This window comes from Oncorhynchus mykiss, chromosome 16, assembly GCF_013265735.2.
Source record: "Oncorhynchus mykiss isolate Arlee chromosome 16, USDA_OmykA_1.1, whole genome shotgun sequence".
NCBI classification, from domain to species: domain Eukaryota; kingdom Metazoa; phylum Chordata; class Actinopteri; order Salmoniformes; family Salmonidae; genus Oncorhynchus; species Oncorhynchus mykiss.
Window position 1 is genome coordinate 59,717,508 of NC_048580.1, and position 12,586 is coordinate 59,730,093.

Genomic DNA, 12,586 nt, shown 5'->3' on the forward strand with positions numbered 1-12,586 from the left:
TTAGAGGTGGATGTCACATTGTCACTAAATCCACACGCCAGCTCTTCTGTTTATATGTTTATTTTACTTTTTCTCTTTCTGAATCTGTCTGTTTCCATCCTGTCTGTCTCTCAGCAGCTAGTAGCCACCACACAGAGAGACTTCTGACCCTGGCAGCTGTCTGGTCAGTATTTCTTACCTCTGACTGCTTCAGTTGGGCTTCTGTGTTATTTTCCCTCTCGCTCCCTCTTTCTCTCTTGCTCTCACACTCTCCCTCTTAGTTGGATTCCACCTCTGTTTCACTGTTCTCTCACTTACACCCACATATTAGGCTTCGGGAACTTTGGAGACACTTGCCGCCTCTCTTTCTGACTCACCTATCTTTTGATGTGTGTTTCCCTTGCTCTGTTGGGTTCACTTTTGCAAAACTTCTCCTTCTCGTCCTGAGTATTGAGAGAACATTCCAAACAGCCACTGGTGGCATTCTGTTTCTCCATGGGAGAAAACTCTGAAAAACAAGCCCAAACTCTAGCCATTACTGAACCTGTGAGCAGTCAGGGGCTGTATGATTCAGCTTCAAGAGTTAATTAAGTAAAATTATTTCGCCTTGATTATGTCCAACTTCCTACTTTATCATGGGAACGCTTCTCAGATCTGCAAGTGGAAACCAAAACTTTATAAACTTCCTCACGACTGAAAACAATTCATAACAAGGACAGTGGAAAGTAAACAGTGGATGTTGAGGAAGACAAGCATCATTGCAGAGTGTATATTTAAGATGTCCTCTTCGCCAGCATATACTGTAGACCTGCTCTCTAATTGTTATGATTCCCCACTCCTAATAACCCTCCTCCAACCTCCTTTGTATTTGGTCTTATTGATGAGAGGTGAAGGAAGGAAGCGCTTGCCTTAATTATAGTCTAGTGCCTATAAGCATCACACAAGGGAACTCCATTAGGGACAGAGCGCCTCCAGAACAGTGTCATGAAAAAACAACTGCCAAAAAGCATGGCTGTTTAAAATGTGAACTACCCACAACTTTAACACCCAGCAAGTGCACGTAACATGAGGAAAGACCAGACTAGACCTACAGTAACATGAGGGGAACGTGTCACCTATCAGTGAGTCCTTTTTTTCAATGCATACATTGAAATATCTGAATCATAGAGTTGTTAGATATAAAGAGTGCTATAACAACATTTTAGTCATTTAGCAGACAGTCTTATCCAGAGCGACTTACATTAGTGCTGTCACACCCTGATCTGTTTCACCTGTCCTTGTGATTGTCTCCAACCCCTCCAGGTGTCGCTTATTATCCCCGGTGTATATATCCCTGTGTTTCCTGTCTCTCTGTGCCAGTGTTTTTCCTTGCTCCGATTTTTTCCCCAGTCTCTTTTGGTTCTAGTTCTCCTGGTTTCGACGCTTGCCTGTCCTGACTCCGAACCCACCTGCCTGACCACTCTGCCTGTACTGTCTTCAAGCCTGCCTATCCCCTTGTACTGTTTGGACTCGGATTTGGTTACTGAACCCCTGCCTGGCCTGACCTCGAGACGGCCCTTCGTCTGGTACCTTTTTGGACTCTCACCCGGTTTATGACTCTCGCTTGTCCCTGACCTACCTCTTGCTTACCCCTTGGATTAATACATTTCGGGACTCAACTATCTGCTTCCTGTGTCTGGATTTGGGCCTCGCCTTGTGTCCTTATAAGTGCATTCATCATAAGAGGGCTAGGTGAGATGACATATCACAATCGTAACAACAGCGTAGTTATCAGCAAAGTATAGGAAAAGACAAGTGCATACTCTTATCCTACTCCACAGGTAGGTCAGAGGCCACAGAGTTTTCTAGATTCTAATTCTATCCTATTAGAACACATCCACTCCATGTACAGTATTTTACTCATTAGAAGCTCTCCCTCATCTGCTTTTACATAGGCTTCAAATGAGCACAGAATTAATCAAATCACAACTCCACTTTCACCATCTTACAGGGTTAGCGAGCACTGGTCTTCCGTAGGCTAGAAAAACCAACAAACACACGGTTTCTCATCTGCTGTGCTGGGTGCATAACTAATTGGTCCCCATGCAGCATGTAGACCTATGTCTTTACACACTGTGATTACAGTTTGAGGCGCGGAGACGACTGCAGAAGAGGAGGCCTCACAGGTTAGACATGCTCTGGTGTTAATTGTGCTTCTGTCGCTAGCCGTGTCCCTCACAGAAGAGTACTTTAGCAAGTGCCCCAGTCTTAGGTCCTAAGAGTTCTGGAGCAGGTTGTTATCAAGGATCTCTCTATATTTTGCTCTGTTCATCTTTCCCTCGATTCTGACTAGTCTCCCTGCCGCTGAAAAACATCCCCATATCATGATGATGCCACCACCACGCTTCACCGTAGGGATGGTGTCAGGTTTCCTCCAGACGTGGCGCTTGGCATTCAGGCCAAAAAGTTACATCTTGGTTTCATCGGACCAGAGAATCTTATTTCTCATGGTCTGAGTCCTTTAGGTGCCTTTTGGCAAACTCCAAGTGGCCTGCCATTTACTGAGGAGTGGCTTCAGTCTGGCCACTCAACCATAAAGGCCTGATTGGTGGAGTGCTGCAGAGAAGGTTGTCAATTCTGGGGGTTTTTTGCAAACATTCCTAAAAACCTGTTTTCTCTTTGTCATTATGGGGTATTGTGTGTAGATTGATGATTAAAAAAAATACTTAATCAATTTTAGAATAAGGCTGTAACATATCAAACTGTGGAAAACGTCAAGGGGTAAGAATACTTTCTGAAGTCACTGTATGGGTTTCTGAGCTGTGTGTTAGCTGTTTGAACAGAGTGCATAATGTCCCCAGTCCAGCCGCTTCGCAAGTTAGGATAATATTGTTTGCGCTCCTCAAAGATTTCCATCAGGTGTGGGCGGGACCACGAGTGCAGTAATAAATGTGCGCTTGAGGGATGTGGTGAGCTCACATGGCGCATGAGAGGCACCATGTCTCGCACCTGTGACCGCGAGGGGCTGATCTAGAGCCTTCTGGCCATCTATTCTTAATGTGGTTTTCTTCTTATTGACTCACAGCATAGGAGCATAGCTATATTACCATAGGTTTAAATTCGATGAGAATTTAGGAAAATAATGACATGGAGATGGCGCACAACAACGTCCTTTCCAACATGACGCACCAATTAATGTCTATAATTGGAAATAAAATACAGATATAGGGGCTGTAACTAGTAGGTTTATGAATGAATCCAAACATTTTTATAATTGACATTTAGTGTAGGCCTAATCAAAACAAACGACTAAGTAAAGCCACACTCGCAAAATAAGTGAATTAATTTAAATCGGTGTTCTACCAAATTATCGCACTCACATATGATAAGAAGATTTATGAATGAATCCTCTCTTTCAGTTATCATCATCAAGTGCCAATTTCACTCCCTCAGATTAGGCTGGTCGGCCCAGTTGGCGCCCAAGAGAATAACCGGACATCGTCCTCTAGAGGTTATAACTGAATTTAATCCAATTGCGCACGAATTTGTGACATCATTTGAATCCTATGAAAGGAATCCTATGAAATTACTACAACGTGGTTGGCGTGACGATGGTAACCACTGACTATAAATGGCTGGACTTGTTGTATCTGCACATACCTCTAAACTTGGCCTCAATCGGTCTCCAAGCGCTGCAAGAGGTAAAGAACAACCTTTCTAGTTGGTTTGCTCCAATTAGGTTATTGAAGGTGCTGTGAGTGACACTAGCCAGAAAACAAATCTAAGGTAAGTTTGGGTCACTTTAATTCGTATTTTTGTACATGGACGTACTCCCAAAAATGATTTGCAAATATCTATTCCAAAAAGGAATTTCCAGTTTTACTCACCGATATTGAAACGTAGTATGTGCGTAAGATAGAAAACTCAAAATTCGTTATGCAACGCCAAGTCAATGAATTATTATGCAACCTGCATGCTTTTAAAGTAGTATATCTCGACTAATAATGATATATTCTCTTGTTTTCGAACGACTAGCCAAGTTACCATGAAGTCCGCCTGCCTGATCATTCTGGCATCTCTAGTGGTCTGCAACCTGACGTTGGCTCGAGGACAGGGCATCCCCGCTGAGGAGGAGACGGGGGACCGGCAGACTATTGACGATATCATCCTACAGAGAGCCGAGAGCCTCCTGCTCCGCTCCATTCTCAAAAATATAGAGGATGAGGATGGCGCGAACGGTGCTTAATAGTTGCTTTTTGATCTATTTTATGTTTTTGGCAAAGTGGCCGCTTTTGACAAGAGAGCTGTGGTGTTTAGCATGAATTACAAAGCAAAGAAATGGACACAAATGAAGATGTTTTATTGTCACATTCACCAAATGGTGCAGTGAAATGTGCTGTTTTACAGGGTCGGTCATAGTAGTATGGAGCAAATTAGGGTTAAGTGCCTTGCCCATGGGCACATCGACAGATTTAACGACCTTTCGGTTGATTAGCCCAACGACGCTCAACCCGCTAGGCTACCTGCCACCCACTGAACACAAATTCAAGTCATGCATTTTTATGCCTATTTATAGTAACTTTGCACAAAGACAAATCATTCGATTGTATAGTTTCACAAAGACAGATAAACAAAATTATTTCGATTACATGGTATTTATACAGAAATAACCCACCATTTCAAATATGTTTTATTCGTGTTTTGTGCAAGATTAACGTGAATAAATTAATAGATTTTGTTATTTGTTCGGATGAAAATCAATTTGGAGAGGGCAATCTGCAAAGCGCGCGTAAAACGTATCCATTATTTTCCCGCAGTCCTGGCACCAAAGCACACAGTTTAATGGTGGAAGAATGAAAACAGAAAAAATACACTGTATATACAGTTTTACATAGATTATCTCAAATATATTTTTTCGAACTTTCACAGGTAAATGCCATTAACACGGCGTGTGTACAAGTGGAAATGCATGTACGCATGACATTACAAGTGGTGGTAGATTGATATTTTCCGCTGTCCCTAAACTAATAATGTATTAATTGTTTTTACAGAAGGGTTGACCTCTCAGCCAGATTGGCTGGTGAAGCGGCAGCATCCCGGTAAGAGGTACCAGGAGGAGCTGGAAAAAAGGCAACACCCTGGGAAGCGAGAGGAGGACGAGGACGAAGAGTATGGCGAGGTTCAGAAAAGACAGCACCCGGGAAAACGCGAAGACGAATTTGATTCTTTTGTGGAGCTCCAGAGAAGACAGCATCCAGGCAAGCGCTTAATACTGGAGCAGATTACAGAGAACCCCGCATTTCTAAGTGAACTCTCCAAACGTCAACACCCGGGCAAGCGCTACGTGATGTACTACAGTAAGCGCCAGCATCCCGGCAGGCGAGAGGTGGACGACGAGTCAGACGCAGGGGACCTCAAGGAGTTGGAGAAGCGCCAACACCCCGGCAAACGCTACTTGGATAACACGAGCCCGGATTTGGGCGCCAACAGTCCCTGTGACGTGCTGGACCCTGGCTGCAGTAAGGCCAACCTGTTGCTCCAGCTATTAGACAACGTGAACAAGAGTCGCGCGGAGAAGAGACAGCACCCAGGCAAAAGGTCCGCACCTGTCGAGGATTTGACCGAACAGGAGTAACTAGCGGGGCTGGTGGGTGCTGTGTGTGAATGACCGATGTAAAGACTAAAATGTGTAAATTGATATAATGAATGATTTATTATGAATATAGTACGGACCCCTATATCACAGGTAGACTACTGTGTCTCTGGAAAGCTGCTTGTATGACGAATATCCAGAAAACACGCTCAGAAAGCATCTAGATCGAAAAGTTTAAATCAGATATAATTTTTTTTGCGGAAACTTGTTGGTAATTACGCACGCTGATTGTCAGCATTATTAACGCTCATATGGATTTTAAATTGATGAATAGCTGTGTTGGTTGCTGGCCCTATCTTCTTGTAATGAGATGTTCAAACATATTCTTTTTCCAGATGAAGCCCACGTGGGGAAGAAATAAAGACTAAAGCGACGGGATTAGCTATTGGCTCTGCAGTCTGTCTGTATCCAGCTGAGGACGCAGTCTCGGAATCTGCTCTTTTTCTGTCTGACCTTGAATTGAATAGGCTAAGTGTAATTTTCAGAGTTATATAAACCAAATGTGTTATATACGACAAATTGACCTGTAGTTTGTTTTATGATTTAGGCCTAATGCGTTCGTGGTAAAATATAAGTGGATATACCCCTACAAAATAATTTATTGGGTCTCTTCATTACTTTTCTACTTGAATATTCTTGCATGGTATAACAACTGATTAATTGTTGTGCATTTTCTGTTACTTTTGCCTTAAAGCCTATTATGACTCTACAACTCTATACAATAAAACGCATTGGTACAGATGACTGAGGTTTGGTCTACTACAGTATGTTTTTTGTTTGACATTCAGAGAAAGCCTCTATCCTTAGCCTATCAATTTACATGCGATGGTCCATTAAATATTTTAATCCTCTCCGAGGGTTTTCAGGTGCAGTGAGCTAGCCTTCCTGCAAAAATATAGCGACCAACGTGGTCGAACTAACAAAGCAATTACAGCGCAATCGTTAATGAAAGTAAATTGATAGCAGACCGCCTGCTTGTCAGTTACGCTCGCCTCACATTTAATTAGCCTCATTCCATCAATACCTTACCAACACTTTTACCCGCATGCTTTAGTGCGCAGCCCTATGGGACTCCCGAGTCTGTCTAAGGCACTCCATCTCAGTGCAAGATGCGTCACTGCAGACCCTGGTTCGATTCCAGGCTGTATCACAACCGGCCGTCATTGGGAAACTCAAAATATACACTATATATACAAAAGTATGTGGCACGCCTTCAAATTAGTGGATTTGGCTATTTCAGCCACACCCATTGCTGACAGGCGTATAAAATCGAGCACACAGCCATGCAATTACCAGAGACAAACATTGGCAATATAATGACCTTACTGAAGAGCTCAGTGACTTTCAAGGTGGCACCATCATAAGAAGACCATAGGAAGACACCTTTCACACAAGTCAGTTCTTAAAATGTCTGCCCTGCTAGAGCTGCCCCAGTCAACTGTAAGTGGTGTTATTGTGAAGTGGAAACATCAGGATTGCAGAGTGCTGAAACACATAGTGTGAAAAAAAAATTGCTCTTGTGGCTGAATGGAAGTCCCCACAGCAATGTTCCATCATCTAGTGGAAAGCCTTCCCAGAAGAGTGGAGGCTGTTATGGCAACAAAGGTGAGAACAACTCCATATGAATGCCCATGATTTTTGAATGACATGTTCGATGAGCAGATGTCCACATTACTTTGGTCATGTAGTGTACAACTCATCATGACCCACACATAGTTCCTACATTTCAGTCAGATTGCCCCAGAGCTTGTTGCTATATCAAGTCACTTTGACTTTGAAGAGTCAGGCTGTTGAGCAACAGATGCCATCTGTTATTAACTGACAGAAATAGGCCTGAATGAGAGCATTATAGACCCAAAGACTATGCATCCCAGATGAGTGTAATTTACACCAAATATCAGAGGATGGAGTCTAATTTAGTCAAAGAGAATTCAGCAAGCAACACGCTTTATTAAAGACACAAAGAGAGAGAGAGACGGAGAGGGGGGGGGGGGCAGAGAAGGAGAGAGTGGGAGAAGGAGAGAGGCAGAGAGCAAGTGAGAGAGAAAGAGCGAGAGAAATAGAGAGTGGGAGACAGAGAGGGAGAGATAGAGAAAAAGGGATAGAGAGAAAAAGGGATAGAGAGAAAGGGAGAGAGCGAGAAAGAGAGAGTACATTTTTTATTGTTTATTTCACTTGCTTTGGCAATGTAAACATATGTTTCCCATGCCAATAAAGCCCTTGAATTTAATTGAGAGGGAGAGAGAAAGAGGGAGAGAGGTTTATAAAGTGGGAAAGAGATAATAACTATGAAAGTAACCTAGGTTGTTGGTGTCTGGGTGGTAAGAGGAAGTGAAAGGAGTTGCTTCTTCCCTATACACTGAACACTTTATGTGTCACTATTTCCCTCCCTCTTATCCTCTATACTCCCTGAAATGCCTTGATGACAAGTTCATGTTGTGTGGGAGAGAGATGGATTTAGCTTACAAAGACATTTCCAGGGCAATAATATCTTTCATGATGGACCTGCCACTTGTTTATTGTTTTTAAAACCCTCTCTTTTAACAGTGTAGCTAAATAATGATTAATGTTCTCTCTCTCTCTCTGCCCCTCAGCCCCCCCCCCCTCTCAGTCTCTCTCTCTTTGTGTCTTTAATAAAGCTTGTTGCTTGCTGAATTCTCTTTGACTAAATTAGACTAGATCCTCTGACATTTGAGCTAACACTTTTTTTCTCATGTTGTTACTCTAAAAGCACTCCAACTGCCACGCCTGGACCTTAGAGCTTTTTATGTCTCTATTTTGGTTTGGTCAGGGTGTAATTTGGGTGGGCATTCTATGTTATTTTTTCTATGTTTTTGTATTTCTTTGTTTTGGCCAGGTATGGTTCTCAATCAGGGACAGCTGTCTATTGTTGTCTCTGATTGGGAACCATACTTAGGTAGCTTTTTCCCCACATGGTTTTTGTGGGTAGTTATTTTCTGTTTAGTGTTTTGCACCATACAGGACTGTTTCGGTTATTCAATAAAAAGAATGAACACTTACCATGCTGCACTTTGGTCCGATTCCTCTTCTTCAGACGACGAAAACCGTTACACCAACTAGCTGAATCAGACAGCCGATCCCCATAAAGCAACACTGATGACGCATAATACACAACTGCTCCAACAGATGTGCCCATTGCCAATCACATTTATCACAGACATGGCTGAAGTAACACATAAAAAGTACTTATGTACTTCATTACTAACTCTCCTCTCCACCTCACTACTGTAATGATAGGAGTGAATGCCAACACAGCAGCTGTGCCCAACTCTCCTCACCACTCATCATATCTGTCTCGCTGGATACCTGGAAGTGTGTGTGTGCGCACATCTACCCGTATGTGTGTACGTGCGTGTGTGTGTGTGTGTGTGTGTGCGTGCTTGTCAAACATGATCAACATTTTGTTTTGATATCCTACTTTTGTTTGTCTAACGCCACACTAAACGCTTGAAGGTAATGTTTAATGATAACTAAAATAACATCTTGTTCATTCCTGTTTGTCATCCATCTAAAAGATAGAACCTATTGAGACAATGAAACCAGGGGAGCAAGTATTATGTTCTTCATTGAGGGAAAACCCCTCCCACTCCAGAGCTGTGTGTGTACAGTATGTGTGTTTGTATCTGTTTAAGAAAGAGAAAGACCGAAAGAGAGAGCGATTGAGTGTACTGCGTTCGTAAGATTAGACAGTGGGAGGGGTAGTTTTGAATAAGCAAAGCTCACACCCCTGGGAAATACACTCAACATTTTCAGTTTGGCTGCGTGAAGCCGGTGACAAGAAAGGCTACGGCAAACTGCAGATGACGGCTGATCTTTAGTCTACTTGCGAGATGTACGGTAGCCTACCGTGTGTAACGTATGTAACTATTCTAAACTAGTTTTCCTGTGTCGGTTATATCGGTAACCGCAGTTGTCTTGGCCAGCATGGACAGTGAAGCAAGGGCGAATGGGGAGGACATCACTCTCAACAAACTAGACGACATAGAAGTAAGTTAAACATTATAACCTCAAACCCCAGGCTACTATGGCGGGGTTCTAGCAGGGGTCCTAGCAGGGGTCCTAGCAGGGGTCCTAGCAGGGGTCCTAGCACGTTTTTAACTGTGTCATAAGCAACTAAATAGGATGTTGTACATTTTGACTGAACATTCGGATTTGGGCTACAAGGAGATAAGTTGCAGTTATGATGTCCCCGATTTATATTTACTATGTTACGTCTACCCCCGAGTCCAGGTTGTGTTTCCACATCATTTCAATCAATGTGATGACGTTGAATCAACGTGGAAAACTGATTAGATTTGATAAAAAATCATCAACGTATTTAGTCTCTTTTCCACCCAACCTTTAACCTAAATCACATGACATGGTGAATTTCTTGTTGTTAATTTCACGTTGAATTCACATTAGTTGACAACCAAATGTAAATCAAAATTAGATGTTGAACTGACGTCTGTGCCCAGTGGGGAATGTATAACTCCTACTGGTATGGAAACTTCACAAGTATTCCCCCAAGTTATTGTAAAATATCAGACCTACAATGCAATATAATTTACTGCTCGTCGTCTATTAGCTTCATTAAAGAGCATTCATAGCCTATAGTGGAGACATGAAGCGTTCAAACCTTTTGACTACGGAAATCATTTCACTGTCTGGCTCCTCGCCATATTTCTCGCCTCCGCGAAGAGCTGACTATGCCCTTTGTGTTTCGGAGTGTCACACCCACTTGTGACATCTCATATTTACCTTTATCCGTACTTGACATTTCCCAACCCCACCTCCGTGAGAAGATGTGGACACCCGCGTGTGATGTCGTTATAGAACACACCCTTCTGCCATAGAGGAAAGGCAGTGCCTGTAGTTAATCCACTCCATTAGTGTGTTTGAGTGTAGCAGTGTGATGTTGTTCCCCTAGATTATGCACTAAATTGCACACAAGGATCAATTCAAATAGGCCAGGTCAAGAGGGGATGTTAATAATTTGATAATAATAATAATAATAATTCAGTTTATTTAAAAAAAAATGTAATTACAGCTGCATAGCTAATGTTATTATTTGGTGTACAAACACTTTTTCATATCAATATTGTACATACATGTGATTGTAAAAGTTTTGTATATTTTGGTTTGGCCCATCGCGGGTGATCTGTATTTCCGTACCCCCTTAATGTTCTCTTTTGCCTGACCTTCGGCTAGCAAGGTGCCTGAGAGCTAGGACTGCACCCAGGGTTAACATAATGTGTGTTGTCTCTTCGTGTGCAGGGCAAATAAAAATAATTCCACTAGCAGACCTTCAGTTGTGGCAGGGTCCTAATTAAAAGTACACAATGCAGAACGAACCACGCTACATGAGCATGTGTGACCCATAAGCCTGATGGTCTGCCCTCTAACCCACAGGCGAACCTCGACCGTCTTGACCCCTCTGGAAAGGTGTACCGAATGATTAACATGAATCACTATGCCACTAGGAAGAGTGTAGCTCAGAGTATGCTTGATGTGGCTCTACTCATGGCTAACTCATCCCAGCTAAAGACTGTTCTATACATGGAGTCACAGTACAGATTCTACAAACCTCTCATAGTACTGCTGTCCATGTCTATTACGCTACAGGTTGTCGTGGGACTACTGCTGGTCTTTATAGGTATACACTCTGTCACTCATTCACACGCACACACACACACACACACACACACACACACACAATATGGCTATCTGTAAACAGAAAGGTGAACATGTTGAATAAACTTCCTACTCTCTCTCTCTCTAGTGAAGTATGATCTGAATGATGTGAGGAAACACTCAAAGCTGAACATGATGAACAACACAGCAACAGTATTTGTTTTCTTCACAGTCATCATCAACATCTTCATCACTGCGCTAGGCTTTGAGGGTGCTGTGATAGGACTTCCAGAACCCCAATCCTTCCTTCTGACCACTGAACAGAACCAGACCGGAGGCCTCTAGACCACAACCTCAAATCATCCTCAGACAACTGGCAGGTTGTAGAGCACAAGCTTAGCACAATCTGGCCTCAATTTAACCGGAGGCTTGTACAACCTGAACACAACATCAGCAGAAACCTGGAACCTAACCCCCACCTACAGTACTGTCAGTTATCTCTACAGTGACAGGGCAGTGCAGGTGCCAGAGGTCTGCACACTCAAAAACTTCTACAGCTACACCATCGAGAGCATCCTGACCGGTTGCATCCCCGCCTGGTATGGCAACTTCTCAGCATCCGACCATAAGGTGCTACAGAGGGTAGTGCGTACGGCCCAGTACATCACTGGGGCCAAGCTTCCTGCCATCCAGGACCTATATACTAGGCGGTATCAGAGGAAGGCCCAAAAAATTGTCAAAGACTCCAGTCACCCAATTCAGAGACTGTTTTCTCTGCTACCACACGGCAAGCGGTACCGGGGCCAAAAGGCTCCTAAATAGCTGAACAATCAATCAAATGGTCACTCAGACTATTTACATTGACCCCCCCCTTTGTTTTTACATGGCTGCTACTCGCTGTTTATTAACTATGCATAGTCACTTTACCCCTACCTACATGTACAAATTACCTTGACTAATCTGAACCCCCGCACATTGACTCGGTACTGGTATGCCCTGTAAATAGCCTCCTTATTGTTATTTTATTGTGTTACATTTTAGTTTTTGTATCCTGTAAATGGGCCTTTATAAATGTGTTGTTGTTCAGTTGTTTGGGACTCAACAGAACACAACTGCTGTTACCAAATAAACAACTCTGTGAATAAACAGCAGGAATTTCTGGACTGAATACACTACTCTCCCTTGGTCAGAGCAGGAGTGAAAATGAAAAGGCAGTGTGTGTGTGTGTGTACCATGTTACGATCACTCACCAGTTTTTTGTCTGTGCGGCATTGAAGAAGTCCTGGTCTCAGATGGGGTCTGACGGGTAGGACTGCAGAAGGTTGAAGGTTGAGACCTGTG

The 12,586-nt window shown here is 43.0% G+C and overlaps 2 protein-coding genes across 4 annotated transcripts; both read left to right on the forward strand.

Annotated features, from left to right (window-relative positions):
- The first annotated feature begins 1,354 nt into the window (after positions 1 to 1,354).
- trh (thyrotropin-releasing hormone) lies at positions 1,355 to 6,360 on the forward strand. Of its 2 annotated transcripts, none has more exons than XM_036947428.1 (4): positions 1,355 to 1,710; positions 3,994 to 4,196; positions 5,010 to 5,605; positions 5,947 to 6,360. In XM_036947428.1, the coding sequence occupies exons 2-3, from the start codon at positions 4,004 to 4,006 to the stop codon at positions 5,591 to 5,593; spliced, it is 777 nt and encodes a 258-aa protein (XP_036803323.1). In that variant the 5' UTR covers positions 1,355 to 1,710; positions 3,994 to 4,003; the 3' UTR covers positions 5,594 to 5,605; positions 5,947 to 6,360. The 2 variants fall into 2 exon arrangements, with proteins under 2 accessions (XP_036803323.1, XP_021422424.2); XM_021566749.2 differs by lacking the exon at positions 1,355 to 1,710 and adding an exon at positions 3,596 to 3,744.
- Positions 6,361 to 8,235: 1,875 nt separating this feature from the next.
- si:dkey-93l1.9 (Ninjurin domain-containing protein) lies at positions 8,236 to 11,992 on the forward strand. Of its 2 annotated transcripts, none has more exons than XM_036947431.1 (3): positions 8,236 to 9,619; positions 11,024 to 11,267; positions 11,478 to 11,992. In XM_036947431.1, exons 1-3 carry the CDS (start codon positions 9,557 to 9,559, stop codon positions 11,588 to 11,590), a joined length of 420 nt encoding a protein of 139 aa, XP_036803326.1. In that variant the 5' UTR covers positions 8,236 to 9,556; the 3' UTR covers positions 11,591 to 11,992. The 2 variants fall into 2 exon arrangements, with proteins under 2 accessions (XP_036803326.1, XP_021422425.2); XM_021566750.2 differs by having other exon boundaries at positions 8,608 to 9,619; positions 11,394 to 11,979.
- Positions 11,993 to 12,586: the final 594 nt, after the last annotated feature.